At 40.2% G+C, this 18,735-nt stretch overlaps 1 protein-coding gene across 4 annotated transcripts in view; it reads right to left on the bottom strand.

The window, feature by feature from the left end:
* zdhhc14 (zinc finger DHHC-type palmitoyltransferase 14) overlaps positions 1-18,735 on the bottom strand; it is a 39,449-nt gene that overhangs the window by 17,484 nt on the left and 3,230 nt on the right. For all 4 annotated transcript variants that reach the window (XM_068579916.1, XM_068579914.1, XM_068579917.1 and 1 more), the window contains exon 3: positions 8,337-8,497. In XM_068579916.1, the coding sequence (XP_068436017.1) occupies positions 8,337-8,497 (161 nt within the window). The remainder of the gene's footprint in view (positions 1-8,336; positions 8,498-18,735) is intronic.

The raw sequence follows: 18,735 nt of genomic DNA, 5'->3' as shown, positions 1-18,735 counted from the left end.
CTACAAACCATATGAATGAATATATGCCCATCTTGTAACTCTTGAAAAATCAGTGGAAAGTTGAGGTTAAGTTGTTTTGTGCACATGCTACCAAGGACTAAAGCTCCTACTGCAGTCTCCAGTGCGTGTACAAAAGGTGTCGGAAGACATTACTTGATAAACAACATAATAATGTGTTACTTTATAAATAAATAACGAAGGTCAAGTACAACTACTTTCCTTTTTGAATGGATTAAAGCAAACGCTGTTATTTCAGGGATAATTTTAATAGTTGTAATGCTAGATTAGCTGCTATTTCGAATCCATCGTTCACCAAACTTTATATACAGTCAACGTTACCCCACCAACTACCTGTAGGGTCCATTTCTTTATATCTGGGCTAATATTCTCCCTCTCTGACATAGTTTGACTTTGAAGGCCATAATTAGGAGTAAATCATATCACAGGAATTCATAGGGAAACCTTTATACCACTCAGATGAATATTGATGATGTTGCTCCAAATTTTCAAAACAATTGCCAGGTAAGGATTAGCCGATGACTAAATGACTCACTGGTATACCAACTAAATAAGCAGCATTTTGGTGGGGGTTAACTACAGAGCACAACACTAGATTGCCTAAGAAAATAATTGTTGCACATCAGTTCACTTCAGTGAACCTAACTTCACATGGAGATAGTCATCAAAAGAGTAGGGAGAAGGAGTGAGATATGCAGAGATGATCTGTTGGTATTATCAGTTTATGTTAGAGTTTTACTGTCTGACCAAACCATGACAAGTAACACCTGTGACACTTAAAACAGAAGAAGCCGACAAGCTTTGCATGCCATTTAAATAGACGTGCCAGATTATGTGACTTTTGTAGCTGTGCCAAGCTGTTTTAAATGGGGTTTTCTGCCAAGCATAATGTTTGAGGTGGCCACAACATAAAACAGCCGCATTAGTAAGGCCCAACAAAACACTGCAGTGTTTGCAATGTTCTTCTAGTCTGATGTGCTGCTCCACTGTGATTGTTAAGGAGTGTAGAGTTATTTGAATATCTGTTAAGAAACCAGCTCAACTACAACCGACTCTTTTATTATGTTAAATATGTGGCCAGTAAAATCCAACAGCGTAAAATATGTGGAGCAGCCCGTTGGCAAAGACGCTCCAAAACCAGCAGACATCACAGACTTTGAGCTCAAAGAAAAGCACAAAAACATAAAACAAAAGTGGCAGCAACATATAGTGCTGATGGTTGATGTATTTTTGCAAACTAATCCTGCGATGTTAGCATTTTAGCAATTTCCATTTCGGATTATTGCAGACATTTAGCTCTGTGGCCAACTAAAGTTTGATACTTGCCTGTTTTTTCAGCACGATCATTTTCAACAAACGAAACCACGGTCACAAGACTTTATGTCACCACCATGAGGCTAAAGACAGACGAGTGTTCGAGAGATGATGTTTATTCGTCTCATTTAGCCACTCAAAAACCTACAAACTCACGAGTGGGATATTTAGCTACCGACATATTTATGTCATAGAACAAAACACTAAAACCTCTTCAGCTTGTGTTGACAACAGATCTTATTTCAGGCAGGTAGCCATTCAGCTAAAGTGCTAAGAGATTCCCGGGTCTTAGGACTCATTCCTGCAGCATTCCTGCACACTGAATCACACATATAGAGTGTGGCAGCTTTAGGAAGGCAATATACAAACAAAGACACGCAAAGCCAATCCCGACATGAATCACAAATGATGATAGTACACTTTGAATTTGCTGTTCTACTCCTGGATTTTATTGTGTGCTCTAGTGTTTGAAATAATTAGCGCAACATTGCTAAACATTGCCTTGTTGTGAAATGTTCTCCATTTCACAATAAGGCAATCTCGGGCACAGATGAGTAAGAGAACGTTACTACTAAAGATATTGTTGATCATGTGGTAGTGTCTTTACTATGACCTCATTTGAACTTCACAGGATACAGAGCATGCATTGTCAGGTTTCCTGCATACATTTATATTTTATGTTATTGAAGCGCATTAGGATAAAAGGTGTGTGTGTGTGTATATGAGTGCAAGAGAAAGATGGCTTAATGCAGACATAAAGGATGGAGCAAGAGAGAGTGGATGATCAGCATATTAGGTCAATCCAGGCCAGAGTAATTACTCCTCCACAAGTTGGTTTTTCATTGTCTCCCATAAAACAGCTCTACAGTGACGGCTCTGTTCCTGGAGATTTCTGTTCCTCTGTCGCTGCCCCCTGCAGCTTTATAATCCCCTAAATATCATTTCTTTATCCATGTCTTTTTCAAGGCCGTGGCCATGTATGCCTGGGGCCATGCCAAGAATGAAGAAAGACTGAGAAGAACAGAGGAGGGAGGTATTTGCCAAAAGGTGCCTCAAAGAGTATGAAATGACTATACACATGATCAAATTAACATAAAGGCTGGTTTGTATGATATGATTGAAGTTGTAAGGAGTGTGGATAAATCTGTGACTGCGTTACATAACCCTGTCCTGGATGTTTGGGGTTTTGCAAGCCGATACTAAACGAAGAAAGCTTCTCCTCAGAAAGGAAAGCAACGATACAGTTTCCTTTTGATGAATACACGCAATACATCGGCAACTTTAAATTTCCCATGGGCAATGTAAAAAAAAGAAATTGTACAATATCATGAGAACTTGTATCCTCTGCACGTGTTTATCATTCTGCGTGTTGTAAGTGAGCCATTTACACTCTCGTCCTCTCTTCCTAACAGATTCTCTGTCTCCGTGTCATGCATCTATTAAACTCTACCCTCTATGCCGACATGCCCCTCTGTTCGTCATGAGAACAGAGGAGAGGCTCAGGTCCGTGAACAAGCAATTCACAAATGTACAAGTTGAGATGTCAAGTGGCTTAGTAATAGAGCTTCCTTCCACTGGCTGCACACATATTACTTATTATTCAGCCAATAACAAGGCAGTCAAACATGAATGTGACCCAGGGCGGTCGGGTAAACCGAGACGGGAGAGGAGGGAGGGAGTCGGTCAAGGTAGCAATTTATGTAACAGCATGAATTATGATTGGACGGCCATTCAAAACAAGGTATTCATTCATTATTTTTGTAACAGGACAAACATCTCAGCCCTTTGTAAAACAGACAGTATATTTTCGTGGCCAGGGCAAAAGAGGCTTTGACACAAGTTCAAGAGACTGTGCTTCCAATACACCTCGTCACTGTGAGAGAGCACATCTTAGAGTCACTGAAGCATTGTGGCTGCTATATTTAACTTGTTTCATTTCAACAGTTGGAGACCAAAAGAATGTCAGAATCAATACAGCCCTGTGAACTGCACGATCTATGATGATGAGTGCAAATTGGTGCCCGTTTTTTTTTGTTTTCTTCTCTCGTTTCATGGCATCAATCAGTGCAGTGGTCAGACTTTAAAAGATACAATGGCCGAGATGGAAATAAGTAGCCACCTCTAACATCTTGTGATGTGCAGGACACGGCTTATAATGAAAAGAGCCTAAGTTTACGCTCACATTTGCCTCCAGCCAAACCAAAGTCAGCGGTACAATCAGACCTATAAGACCAGCGAGCCCGTTCACAGTGTGTTATCGCTACAGGGAGAGGAGGCTGCATCTAATGCGATTAGGCTCGATCTAATCTCAGAGAATAGCCTCGGCTAGTCTTTCTCTCTCTCCCTCTCTGGCTGGTAATGAGCTTTGTTTTTGAGTTTTGCCTCTGAATTAACTTTCTGGTAAGTATACTGACAAAACCAATCCCAACTAAATATTTCACAACAACAAAAGTGATACACAATGTAATTAAAACGGGGTGCTAGTTCAAGAATTATGTTGGTTTATTGAATTGCTTTGTCCATAATATAACATTACGAAACATCTCTATTAAAAACAAACTGGTTAAAATCTAATGTTTAGTTTGTAATTTGTAGTTAGATGAGTCCATTACCCAGGTCACTTATTTATTTTCATAATGAAGAAGAGTTTATTTCTTTGTAGTGAAATCCATATAATTTGTAGCAGTTACCGTAATACCATAGTACCTAGGATTATTATTGTTGAACAATTACAGAGAATCATCACACAGTGAAATATCTCTGATTGCATCAGCATGTCCTGCTCTTGTACCCCTATCGAGGCTCAAGCTTTGTACAAGCAGCACAAGTGTAACACAGTAGCAAAGCAGTGTGTTATGACAATACACACTTGGAGTGAAAATTGTCATGGGGCAGTGCCAACGGTGATGAGGTGACAACCACAAAAGAAGCTACCATTGTAATTCTAATCACTCTTTTGAGTCACCGCTTGGATCAACAAAAAAGGGACCAAATGTAACATTGACAAAAAATTCCCCAATCATCAATAAGCCATATCGGCCGATACTGATTATATGTTTATTGTTGTTGTGTGTTCTGTGTAGCAATTGGTAAATTAAAAATAATTTCAACTGCCCAGTTATGTCAGTGTAAACCATCAGAAGTTGTAAATCTAACTGTGGAGGGAGGATTCGTACAAGGCACTACGATCCGATACACACCTATTTCACCACTAAGTTATAATCAGGGACGCTTGTGGCAAACTCAAGGCGTTCCTAAGATATGGTCATGAAAATGAGGTCACTGTGACCTGAAACACCACATTCATAATGTCTGCCATAAAGCCTGCGCAGACACTTAAAAAGAAAAAAGATTCCTATTCAGAGCACTAAAGTCGCCACCCTCAAACATCCATATTGACTGCTCCTCTAGTCATTGCAGCCTAAATGTCATTGCAGCCTCTACTGATGTGGCCGTCCTTCCTCCAGCAGCTCAAGCGCTAAGCTTTCCAAGACCTGTTTCCTCTGCTGGCCTTGAGTCTGGCTGGCAGCTTTGGAAAAACAGCGTGGCTGCCCTGACATTCACCAGCTAGCTTGGACAATATTAGGTGGAAGGAAGGCAGCTATGACCATCTCTCACTCCGATTAATGCTTCAGAGAGTCTTCTGGGTTTGGCAAGTGGTAGCTGAATTGATGCCAGCCTGTCTGGTGCAGACATATTGGGCACCAGGCAGACATGAAGAGACATCAAACGCAGAACACTGAAGACAAATCAACTCTTACCTCCATCTCAACCTGGGATAAGAAACACGCTGTGCTACCTTTCCTAACCCCACACTCTTTCCTCCAACCCTTTATGGGTGCACACAGTATGTCTGCTGCATTGGGAATACACTGTGACAATATACAATTTCACTCTTTGCTGGCACATAAAAAATTATGGAGTCTGTTTGTCCCATTTGTGCAGGAGTAACGGCCGGGCAATCCTTTTGTGAGGATGACACAGACAGCATCAGGTTTCACATAATGCAAACATAACATTATTTTAATTTGTCTGATGTAGGCTCAACTTTAGACCACCCACTCTAACCTCCTTTTCATAGACATTTGGCTGACAGCAGAGATCTGCTCACAGTGATGACAGCGGAGGCCCATCAGCTTCTTAAGTACAGGGAGCATGGGCGGCCTTGGTGTCTCATATTGCACAGATATTTTGTCCCTGCTCGTTGTTTTGTCAACAGATCAATGGGGTGGTATCAATTTTGAGTCGTGTGGCACTTTGATTTGAGAACATTATATATTTATGAGGCTGCTGGTGAAATACAAACCTTCTTGGACAACTGGAGGCTGAAGTATTCAGGGATTGAAGTTAATTAATACAGCTACATGCATAAATAGAAACATATGCACAAGGATGCAAAATATAACTGAGTCTAATAAATAGGTAGCTTTTCATTTGTAACACTAACAATACATGTTAGTTATACACTCTGATCATGATCTTGTATGGAAAATTTGATTTGAGATACACGTGTGACATTTATACAAATCGAGTGAACAAGTGCAGTGCATTAAATAACAAAAAACATAGGCTTGGAAAACAAAGCCTCTAGTGGAAAAGAGCCATTACGTTATGACAGCTCTGACATGTGAAAGCGTTATCGTGACAGCAAGCATGTAAAAAACACAAAATTATTAAATAAGAGGATTAACATTGGCAGTGAACGCAGAAATGATAAACTATTGCGCAACTCTTTTTCAGCCACGCTTCAAGACAAATTGAAAAAGAAAAAAGGAAGGGAGACAAAACAAGAGAAGAGGCATCTATGTTTTCTCCTTGAAGACATTGTAAGGCTGGAAGCTGTTGGTGCTTTGGATGATCAGACTGAGAGCTCACAGATGTGCTACTCATGTTTTGCATGACAAGCTGCTACGCCACGGCTAGAACCAAACAGCACTGAGCTGCACAATTCTGGACGAAGAAGCCAGTGAGGTGGTTTGACTACAAAGATAGAGCAATGAGTGTCAGTAGAGACACTACATTACAAGGACTACCAGAGACCGACGGAACGAAAGAGCAAGAGTGCAATAACTCAATGAATGAAACGCATTTCTGCCTTTCTACCACTTGGAGAAAACAAAGTGACCTTTACCAATGGCTTAAATCTAACATTACTAGCTGGAGGATAAAAAGCATCTGAAGGATATGTTTCACTGCTCCATAACGAGCCAGGTTCTTTCAAATGGAAGATAATGGAAACCATAACGGCACCACATTAAAGAAGTCTATTAGTCTACTGCTATGAGCTATTCCAGAACTGACACAAGCGTAACTTCTAAATTTAAACATTCAGATAAACCTCTTCTTGGACTTGATGAACATCTGTCTGAATGCAAGTCTTATGTTAGTGATGCCATGGACTCCCTCGTAACGCTGCCTTAAATCCCCGTAAACACACATCTGTGCAATTAAGCTGGTGAGAAAAATATTAGAATGACAAATAAAAAATCATGATAGATAGATAGATAGATAGATAGATAGATAGATAGATAGATAGATAGATAGATAGATAGATAGATAGATAGATAGATAGATAGAGAATGCACACACGCAAACTCTCACTTGAAAAAAGCCTAATTTATTCTATCATTTCAGGACCTGTGAAAACACAAATTTAGCTCCAGGCAACCAACAACAACAATCTTTGTCGGTGAACAACAGATTCCAGTTTAGAAACGATTTAATTTACAATTTGCTACACTTGATAATGCGAAGCACAAAAGCCAATTGGGATAAAACGATGACAGAGAGGCTGGTGGAGTGTGGTATTTAGGTCAACATTGTTCATATTTTCAGCCATCCTCTGAAAAAAATGCTTGCCAATACAACATGATGTTGTTGCACAGTCCACTGCTCCAAGCCGTCTGTGCTTTACCTTCCATCCAAAAGCTTTTAAGTCGCCTAATGAGATTAATTAAGCCAGTCAAGAGTTTGTTTAACAAGGCCCTAGTGGCCTGAAGCACGGCAAGGACCATCGCTGGCAAATAAGCTTCACATTCCAAATAAAAATAAAGGACCAAAACTTTAAAGGGGGCATTAGAAAGAAGGTTTAAAAAGTTAAACTTTGGAGTAAAGTGGTGATAATCCATCTAGCTACAAGGCAGCGGGACACTTTTGGAGACAGGCGATTTAGTCAAGCAACTTACTAAACTAGACTTTACACTGGAAAAAATGCCAAAGTGCCCTTTATTATCTCCTTCTCCTCTGAAATAGGCCTCACGTAGTACACTTTGACCTACTTCAATATCTCCTAATTTAAAATAAAAACATTAACGCTAATACCAGAGCTAAAAAATAACATTCGTAACAAAACTGTATCCAATGCATCCAGATAATGCATTACATGCATTATGCATGCATTTTAAGACTGAATCCTCATCAAAAACCCTCAGCTGTTTCTGACTCATGGCGAGCTACTGGCAGTGCTGTGATGCCGGTAATTCAGTTAAACCATATCAAGGGCTCCAAATACACCAACAGTTTTACCTTTCACATCACATTAGATTGAGAAGTTATCAAGATAAAATTCAAGAGTCAGGTCAAAATCAAGTGGGGACCCTTGGATAAAGTGGAGTGAAATGCACTGAATGATTGCCACTTGCTCAAAGCAGCACCAATACTTCACCTCAGCCTAAATGCAAAGTCAGTAAAAGCTTGATTCTCATTTCTTAGGCTACACAGACACACTCTAAAACACATCAGCAAGATAATCTGGCACTCTTTATCAGAAGTTGTAAAGACACACACTAGCTCGCTTTACCATGCGTAGGCATTTAGTATTTAAGATAAAAAGGTATCCACCGGCTCAGACCGGGAGGAAGAGCCTGGAGAAAGAAAATACATTAGCTTAAAATAGTGGTAGGGAAAAGAATAAACAGGGGTGGTCAGAGAATATTGAGAAGAGAAGGCAGGAGGGGTTTTTAAAGCCCATTTTCATATCTAAAACCATTAAATTAGAGTCTTACCTATTTGCCTTTCCAGGTCAGCTGCTTCCTCTGCGGTGGCCCTGGGCAGCACCCCTGGGTCACTGAAGCTGGTTCTCAGGAGAGTCCCCAACACAAACAGAAACAGCACACCTCCTATGACTGGGATAACTGGGGTCAGGTGCTGGGCCAGGAACGGACAACTGGTAGGACAGGAAGAGATGGACAGAGGAAGACAAAATCAGCAAACAGACACATCGTCTGACTAGTAATGCTGAGTAGTAAAAACCTGAAAGTTCAAATAGCCAGAATCTTAGAGGATTATTGAACAAACATCAGCTGCAGCCGAGAGGCATGTGTCTGCCCAAATACAACCTGCTCTTCTATGCATCAATGTTTATACACTCAAACCCATAAAAACACTGCACTAAGTTCAGGAAGTGTTAACACCTGTGACTTGACAGTAAGTGGATCTACAGACGGGTCCATCCCCCTTGTTGTAATCCGTTCTATTAACATAATTTGGCTTAATCACATTAAACGTACAACAGTGCAGGTAGTTATTACAGTAATCACATTTAGTCCAATAGGTGGAGCACAGGTTGCCGCATAGCGTTCCATCCGTTAGTCTCTGGTCTATTGGATTTAGTTTGGGGTCAGCAAAGAGGTGCCATTCACACAAAGGAAACTAAATGAACATGCAGTAACCATACGTTATCAGGGACGCTGTTGAGATACGTTAAAAAGCACTGCGAGTTGAGCCAAGGTTCACAATATCAGTGTTTACATAAAGGCTCTTGGTCATCTCATCTTTTGAAATGAAGGGCCAAATGCATGTTGGGATGATTGCACCTTGAAGTATGGATTCTTTTGTTGTTGTTGTTGTGGAAATCCATATGTATCAAATACTTTTGTCAAGTGACTTTTATTAGAATAAACTTAAGAACAGATGTTTAAAAAAAATCTTCAAAGTGCCTCATTTTAGTGAAGGTATAAAGGAGCATTTATTGTATATGTACTGAACTATAATGAACAACTGACTGACTCTTGCAGGAAAAACACTGTTATGCACAAAGGCTGAATTACAATGCTGAAGAAAAAAGTGGAGCTGGTTTGTGGATGTGTATTACGGCCATTCACTAAGTGCATTGGACTGCAGTACATGATTGACTGCCATTTAAAAATCAATGCAGAGAAACAATGACAGATTACGAAAGAGCTGAGGACGCTTAAAGTGGCACCGATAGCTATAATAAGGGATAGAGGTTAACAATTGTGGTTACCCTTCCTGTAAATGATAAAGGTGTTCAAACCTATTTTATTACTAATGTTACTGAAATGCTGCATTAAAGATTTTTTCAAAATGTCACACTGTAATGCCCCAATTTAATTGCATCAAGGCAATACGAGTTTTTTTTCTGCAAGCATAATGTATGATAAGTTGCTGATGGACAGCATATCATGGTCCTCCTATCTAACCAGCCTTCAGATGGTAACGCCTCAGGAGGGCAGTTACATCCGCTGATCTATGCCAACAGCAGTTATTCTCATCAACCAAGCCAAACTATATTTAGGCTTGCCATGTTGGGTCCTAGTAATGGCGAACGGAGAGGTTGTAACAATGGGCCCAGAGAATTTACTTGGATTTTCTGATATGGGTTCTATTTAGGGATGCTCCGATACCATTACTGGTCATAATTACTATTTTGAGTGAAGGTTGTTTATTAACACCCAAACTATGCTCTGTTCGTATCAGGGAAAAGGTTAAATGTTAAAATGTCAGCCATACCCTCATGTTGTATATCATTTATTACAGTCAAGAGTGAGGAACGTCTGATGACAATAAAACAAGTTTGAAAGTCATTGTCAGCACTGAAATAGTATAATTATAACGGTACTGTGTACTGGCAAGAACTCAAATGTAGACAGGCCTACTTGTACTTGGTCTGGAAAAAAGTATCGATGCATCCCTGGTTCTAGCATCATGTGCACATGCTCCCTTCAGGCTGGGGGAAAGATCAGCAAATATTTGAGACCCAAGCAAAAAACACAAAGGTTTACAAATGTGTTAGTGCACTTTTGAAAGTGTTTTTGACCGTTTCTTCTTTTATAAACACAAGCGGCTGGCATTATTCCACATTCTCAGGTGCCTCAGTGATAAATCTTGCTTGTAATCCAGTAAACAAATTTTCATGAATTAAAAAAAAGAAACTCTGTGAATCGAACGCACACAATCCTTGAGCCGTTTTGAACAATGCATAATCTGTGCTAAACCCCCTACCTACAACTCATGCCATTTTCCCATCTGAGTGAACACTGACCATTCCTGCTGGTTCAACATCTGGAGTGAGAGCAAAGCAAAACACACTGGGTGGTTGGGGACATCAGTAGGCAGAGAGGAAAACACTGAGCCGCACAAACATTTCTTCCAAATGCCATTGTACTGTACAATGACTGACAATATACACAACTTGTTAACAGCTAACAGGGCTTCCATTTTACAACCCTGTTTTCACAACTGGGCTGGGTGGAGACACATCCTCCAACACTGTGTGCTGATATTGTAATCTAATACAGGGCATATTCCCATGTTTGACTGAGGCAGTGCTCCAGATTATCTTTCTGCTCATCATCTTTCAAATCAGCCGTCTTCAAAAAACATTGACTGCAAACATTGTATGTACCCGTTGCAGGTTATCCTTTTGGCTGCCATTTGTCTCCAAATAGCAGACATGATCATACAAACACAAAGTATAAGCCTACAGAGGGAATTTCCATCCATCTTGATTGATCACACCTGAAGCGGTCAAGGTTGTCTCGTGTGTATCGTAAAGACCAAAAGTCACAATTGAGATGAACCTTTAGGAAGCGCTGGAAAAAAATAAGCAAACGGTCTTCTTGCTCATCTGTGAAAGAAGTAACAATATGTATGTTTTATTTCCACAACGATCATTTTGCTTCGACTGCCAGGGAGGAAACAAATAAGAAAATGCCTGCAGATTTCTGACCATTAAGGCAGTGCTGAAAGGACCATTGTTTAAGAAATGCTGAAAAGAGAGGACTACTCCAGACATGCAGGGAAACAACTCAAATGATTGTTTCCTGTCTGCACTTAGTGCATGAAAAATGTATCATCAACATCACAAACAACCAGCCTATTGTTGGTTATTTAAACTAAAATATATTCAAAGTAAAGAGTTTTTCCCTATTTAATGTATTAATAGTAAAAACACTATTTACATGTCGAGGAATTATACAAAGAAGCATCTGATATTTCGGAGAATAATGCCATGCATAGAGTATAAACGTACATACGTACTCGGAGCGAGTATAAACACAGCTTTATTCTCTGTAGCTCCACGAGGACAAATAGGCGTTAACCAATCTAAGTCTACAGCACAAGCACATTTCACTTTTTATATCAATGTACTTTGTTATTATATTTATTGTTGTGTTTATTCAAATGAATTAGAAAAAGCTAACAGCCAATTCAATTTACAAATATTGATGAATAAGAAATAAATCAGGGAAAATGTATAAAATGCTAAACCGCAGAACCACATGTGATAACTTGTTTTAGTATTTCAGAACAGCACAATGAGACAACCCGTGTCCACGTCTGTGGATTAACACTGGAAGAGTACGTTCCAAAGCTTGGCGCCGTCTGTCTGCTTTTGCCCCAGAAAAGCAGAACATTTTAAGGTCTGATGTCATTACCCTACATCTATTCACCCGTCCTCTATTTTGTCTGACTGGTTACACATCACATTAATGAATCCACCATTTACAGGCGCTAATGAGAAATCACTGCAGTTGTAAAAAGCTTGGTCGAACTTGTGTGAGGGTGCTACATCGGTAACAATTAACCCAAAGCTATGACTTGAATGGTTTTGAAGTAGCTAATCAATGAGGACGTCAAGCCCCCCACTAATATGCCATTAGCTCATAGCGCCGTCACTGTGCTAAACACTCAACTATTGTAGTTGTAGTTTTGCTTTCTTGAAGAAATTGTACTTTCTCGATTTTTTGTTTTAAATTTGTACACATGGTTGAATGCACTTATTGTAGGCTGCTTTGGATAAAAGAGTCAGAGAGATGAAATGTAATGTAATATATGCAACGGTTACAAATCCACCGCATTATGTGCTGACATGTGAGGATTATCATATTTGTGCTCCCTTCCAAAAAAAACAAAAAAACATATTTCATAACTTGTCATCTGGCAAGTCGTGATGGAGATGGCTGAGAGAGCAGAACAAACCGCTGCCTTCATCTTCAGCTGTGTCGCAATGTGTCGGGCATCAGGAACGTAATGAAAAGGCAGTCGCGTGTTATGGAAAGTGACGGCTTGTAGGAACGGACAGAGATTAAACACTGAAGCCATCAGAGAGGGAAGATGCAACATCCAGCCTGCCTCTTATACAGACGCGGTTCAATAAACATACGTGGACGAGCTGTAGGCAGGCAACATGTTGCCTGGTTTAAGATCCCTCTGAAGACAATGTCTCAGGAATCCATTTTTTAAAAATCACTGAACATGGCCGGCGAAGACAACAAGCAATTTCAGCAACCATTCTTTCTTTTACAGAGAAGAGTGGATATGAACAAAGGAAATGGGCATGTCCAAAGTTACATCTTAATTTTCCTTTTAGTTTGATAAAAAATCTTGTATTAAATTGGGTATTTAGGGGCTTTGTTGCCATGGAAATGGTACCGTATCAAATATCGGACATGGTAAATTTCGAAAGGGAATGTGGTTACCCTGGAAACAGCCACATGAGTGAGCCGAAGCCGCCAAGGAAGAAAAAGAGAAACAAAGAAGTTCAACAAGACAGAGGCAGCGTGATGGCTTTCATTACAATCATTTTAAATGGCTTGTTGATGAGGAAGGAGACCAATGTATTGTTGGATTTGAAATGGGTCTGTAATCAAAAAAGTAACAAAACGGAGATCTCGGCTCTATACGCACACAGACATGGTACCCTGAGCATCCAATACACAGATTACACAACACATAACCCCAGGCAGGCATATCCATCATTGGTCACCATGGGATCATCTTAAATCAAACTATCCAAACATTCAGAATGGAAAATATTAAAAATAAACTCCTCTTGGAAAGATTGTCAAAACTCTTTTCCAGCTCATTGAAGTTCCTGAAGCATCAAGCCAACACAAATACTGTTGCTAGTCAATCAAAGCTGGAGCTGAGTAGGATGATGGAACAAGCCAAGTCAACCAAAATCTCCTGTAAAGCCACAGTCTGAGACGACTTCTCTTTGATAGCTATTGCTGATAATTACTCACCAAAAAGGTACCCTTTACCAAAGTCTACAGCATGACTGTTGAGGTTGGTGAAAATGATTGACAGCTAAAGGCAGCACAATGAAACGATGATAGACAATTCCTTGGGTAAACACCATAATGATATATGGTTAACACATCTGCAAGAGCTATTAATCCATGTCTCAGCAGAGCAAATAATAGCATAATGCACAAACGCCTAAAGGACTTTAATCAGAGAATGGTGACAAGCATTCAGAGAGCAGTAGACAGCAGCAGGATGCTTTATAGCGGCGTAAGCAAAACCTAATGTTTGCTTTGCATTTAAATGCGGTAGGTTCATTGCCTCGTTCCGTTGCTCTGAGAGCGAGGAGCACTTGGTAGGTACAGACAGACTTGAGCCTGACACACAGAAAGGTTAGCAGATGAGATTATGTAGTACTCCAATGCGTTTGGTTTGAATCCCAATTTCTGAATAAGGACTTCTCAGAAAGACTCTTGAGCGAGGAAGGGACCGAAACTTTGACCTGAGTGGGGAAGTGCGTCGCTAGTCATGACGCATGCATCTAAAGAAGTGCGATTTGTTGATCCAAGTGATAATGGGCACAGAATGGACAGTGAACTTGACCGAATCATATAATTTAGTCTCCAGTCAGACATGTTGTATTTATGAATACCATTTTATGTAATGAACATCTCTTGTTGAATAAATGGAAAGCCGTAGGTCTAATTTACAAGTAGCGTACGAAATGCTGGACACACATAAAATGAAAATGATTTGCTGACATTGCACATCTTACAATGCGACTATTGCGGCATGCGCACATTGCAATGTCGATGCTAAAAACAATATATCATGCAGATTAATTGCAGTGAGGAAGAAAACATACAAAACTAAAAGCTTCTTAAATAACTTGTCTACCCTTTTTCGGGCGTCAGTTTTCTTGAGTCTCCAAGACTAACTTCTGCTTTGCTTGCTATACAAAATCACTTTTTTTTTTCATGCAGCAGCTAGAATATAAATTGAATTCAACATAAAAGTTGCCAGTAGCGTCACCCTACTTCAAGGGTCTCCCGAGGTTTCCCCTACTCAATTGCCTCCCAAAGGGTGCATTAATCTCAACAATAATCCAATCCAGATTACTGTTATCACATTTCCCACTAAATCCTCTTATGGTGCCAACCCCTTTTTAAAAACTCAGCTGGGAGTTAAGCTTGGGGGACTTTCATCTCCACTTGATGTAACCATGTGAAGCTTGCGGCACGGTTCACTGGCTGTCCCTTCAGTGTCACCTGGGATAAACTGTACCATTGTCTACTTTTTTCTCCAGACATACATCTTTGAAGACAATCAATATCCTGTGATCTGCAGAAAATGGGTCTGACAAACAAAGCTCGTCCACCCCCACAACATTAACAGCATCTGGACCGGAAATTCTCCCCAGTCCTTGCTTTAGAAGAGATATGATTTACAAAGATATTACTCAATAGTGATGCAGTACTGAATAGATGGTGTTTGAAATGTGCTTAACGTTGTGTTAAAAATGCATTTCAAGCACTTGGCATTGTGGCCTCTCACTCTAAAGTCTCATTACTCATCTGGGCTACATGGATACCCGGCTTTGTCAGCTTTGCCTTTTATTACGTTTTGATTGCTTTCGATGGCAAGCAAGGGCAAGAGCTGCAGGCCAAGTCTTGACAATGAAACAACTGAACATGACAAAGTATGGCGTGTCCATCGCACATTTCATACTCTTATGTTGTGCTTGTGTGTGAAAATATGCATTTATTTTCCTTGATTAATGCAAGCCTGTGAATGGCACACTACCCAAAACTGTTATTTGACAGCTTGGCTTGAGAGGAATGCTTAGGATTTAGGAAACCACGCCTACCATGGGTGTGACAGTTCAAATTATGTGGAAAGATTCTTTCGCAATAGTTTGATTTATCTATAAAATAGGGTTGTTATTCCATTCACAAGAGATGACCGAAGTCAACTTTTTAAGGAACTTGACCTCCGCCTAAGAAGCCACGATATTAAACCTGTGGATGAGCACGACTATGCCATCTTAAAGGGGTTTTGTGCGATTACAATAACTGAGCAGGTTACTTTTCAACAAACATCAAAGCTACGAGCTACCTAGACTATACAAGACTCCATAACGCAAGATAGTCTACATTACACCCCCTGCTCAAATACTCTTGGACATTAGACCCTTACTCTTTGTTAATGTACAGTCAATAGCGTCCCATAATAAAAAAGAAAAGCCTGGTTCCTTATTGCTTTCTTCCTACCCATCCTTTACTTTGGCACCTCTTTTCACAGTGAAGTTTAATGACGCCTTCTAAAACTGCTGAGCTTTTAGTTGATACTCATCACATACTTAAATAGTTTTATAAAGAGGGTACACATTCAGGCAACCAACTCTCTATCCTGTCAAAATCAAGTGAAAATGCAGAGGCTTCATTGGTAAAAACAACTACATAGTCATCAAAACACCTAATACACTGTTTCGTTTCAAGTGGATTACTCATCAAGCTTTCTGAGATTTTTTCCATGTTAAGTGAACGCACGTTTGCGAGTAGGGCCGAGTCTGTCTGTCTTCATGAACTAGAACCATGTGACAAGACCCCTGGAGCAAACCACCCGCCAAAGTCGACCATGTTATTTTTCTGATTCAAACCAGGATATCTACCAAGCAATCTCTCAAACAGCCAAAAGGCGAACCCATTCTTCTACCACTGAAATGAGCTGTAGCCGACATATGCCTATATCAAGGAGATGCGCTGCCCTGATTCCCTGCCGAAAGACTTTAGTTTCAGTGTATTTATTCAACGAATGTGAGCTTTTCTACATGGTATGTTTGTAACAAGCAGACATATGCGAACGTTACAAGTTAATGAACTATTCACTGAAAAAGAAAAGAAAACACTAAGAAAAGTTCAGATTCCTTTTTACCAGTTCAAGGAGCTGCAGGCAACAAGTGCAGTTTGGATGAACCCAAACATGTCAGCAAGGTAAAAATTCCCTTTGTATGAAGAAAAAAAACCTCCAAAATTCATTTACATAAAAGGGCACAATTGGTCCCAAATGTATAAAAATCAGATTGGATATAAATTTAAGAAAAAGAAAGCAAGACCTAAAGCTTAGTTTATACTAGCCCTAGTCAAGCTGGCGCACCATAAATGACATAATCACTTTCAAATATTACAAATAGATAACTGAAAAGATTATTTACATGTATGGATATTATACAAAAAAAGGCTAATTCACTTTTACATGCTTTAGAGACAGATAGTCCTAAAAACTTTCATTCAAGTAAATATTTTGCCAGCCAAATTAAACGTTTAGTGGATATTCAACCTATGTTTCCTCATAATGCACGTCGTACTGCACTTGTTTCCTTACAGCGCTATTACAAAGGCAATAAAGTAGTCCATGCAAATGAGATACGAGTTTACAGATCATCATAATGCCTCCTCAGCATTGTGGAGCTTAGTTTATGGCTTTGTCAGTTACACACCTACAGTCTCTGGGCATATTTACGGATTACACTTGTTGCCTTTTTGATTCTTCACAGTACATTTTGTTTGTATGCTCTCTGATGTATTGGAGAATAGTGCGATGCAAAGCACCTAAGAGTTTAAGCGCTTCTGGAAACCGACTCGGAAGACGGCAAGTGCGAGCATAAACAAAGCCTAACACTTTGGACGCTGTTTAACGGCTTCGCTTAAAAAAAGGTTTCCGTTGATCGACTATCAATGAAACCACCGATCAAGAGGCGGCTGCAGCTCACAAGGTGAAGCGTGTTGTCCAGTCACCACAATGTTGGCGGCTCGATCCTCAGCTGCTATTGTCTACATATCAAAGTGCACAATATTCAACCACAATTGATACCAATTGTCAAACCAGCAATGAGCATACTTTCACTGCCATCAGAGTGTGAATGGGTGAACTAAAGTGAGTGAAAGCTTTGGACAAAAGGCACTATAATAATGCAGACTTTTCATTTCAGCACTTGGAACAAGGTCTTAAAATAACAAACACACATGTAGCCAGTAATCACTGCTTATTGTCACTGCCTCGTCTTAATGACTGCATTACACCTCATGGTCTGCCTCAAATTCCACTGACTCCAATGTTAGGCCTTCTCTTTGTCCAAAACTGTAGTTCTTAAGATCAATCAAAACAAAAACACAGTAACAACATCACTTTAAACATCTGCTTGGGTGAACTTTTTTACGAGGCATGAGAGCGAGACGGCAACATGTGCAACAACAGCACACATGGATATCTGGAGGGTGGGGGGGCTGCATCAGAATAATAAACAGACCAAAGTCTGCCGGTCACTAACAGAGTTTATTGTGCATGGCTGAGCACCCCTCAGACAGACAAAGAAAACAAGCTAAAGGAAATATGGAGATGTAGGAAGATCTCCTTCTCTGGTACACGTTCTGTGCATGTCTCCTTCCTTAAACACAGCCGGTGAGTCCTTCTGGACCCTAAATATCAAAAGATCATCTTTAAACAAATACGGACCAGATGTCATGATACCGTAGTCGAATATAAAATACCATATTAAGACACAGAGGCAATTCAACAGAAATAATTTGCCCTTACAAACAGAATGAGGAGCTGCTCTGCAAAATGCTGACAACTGGCGTGTGTGGGGTTAGAAAAACAGATCTAATCGAAATGTATTACACTTAATGACAACAGAAGCCAATGTGCAGGTCTGCTGACTCGTGCCCTGTCCGATAAATGTCTCCTTTTAGCTGATGGGAGTGGAGTGTGTGTGGAAAGGTGCAGTGAGAGGAAGAAAGCCAGGAGGACCCGGTCAGTCTGGGGGCATAAACAGTTGAAGAGGGAGAACAGTGCTAAGCTGAAAAGCGTCTTTGTGGTCGCCTAGTGTTCCTAAAAATGTCCCCTGTAGTCACAACAAACAGAGGACAGTACACTGGGCACAGCTCCATTGACAGGCCACAGTGTAGGAAATGAAGCTATCTGAAGGTATCATCAGGAAGCATCTGGTATCCTCCATGTGGGTGCTGGAGAACATCCAGGTTCAAATGGACATTGAAGTGCGTTTCCCCTCCCATTTCAATATTTGGATCATCTGCGCCATAGTAAAGATGGTTGAAGTTTTAGCTCACTAGC

Source organism: Clinocottus analis, unplaced genomic scaffold, assembly GCF_023055335.1.
Source record: "Clinocottus analis isolate CAN_PGR_092001 unplaced genomic scaffold, fCliAna1.0.p SCAF_17, whole genome shotgun sequence".
NCBI classification, from domain to species: domain Eukaryota; kingdom Metazoa; phylum Chordata; class Actinopteri; order Perciformes; family Cottidae; genus Clinocottus; species Clinocottus analis.
Note: the sequence above shows the minus strand (reverse complement) of the source record. Positions and strands in the feature narration are given on the sequence as shown.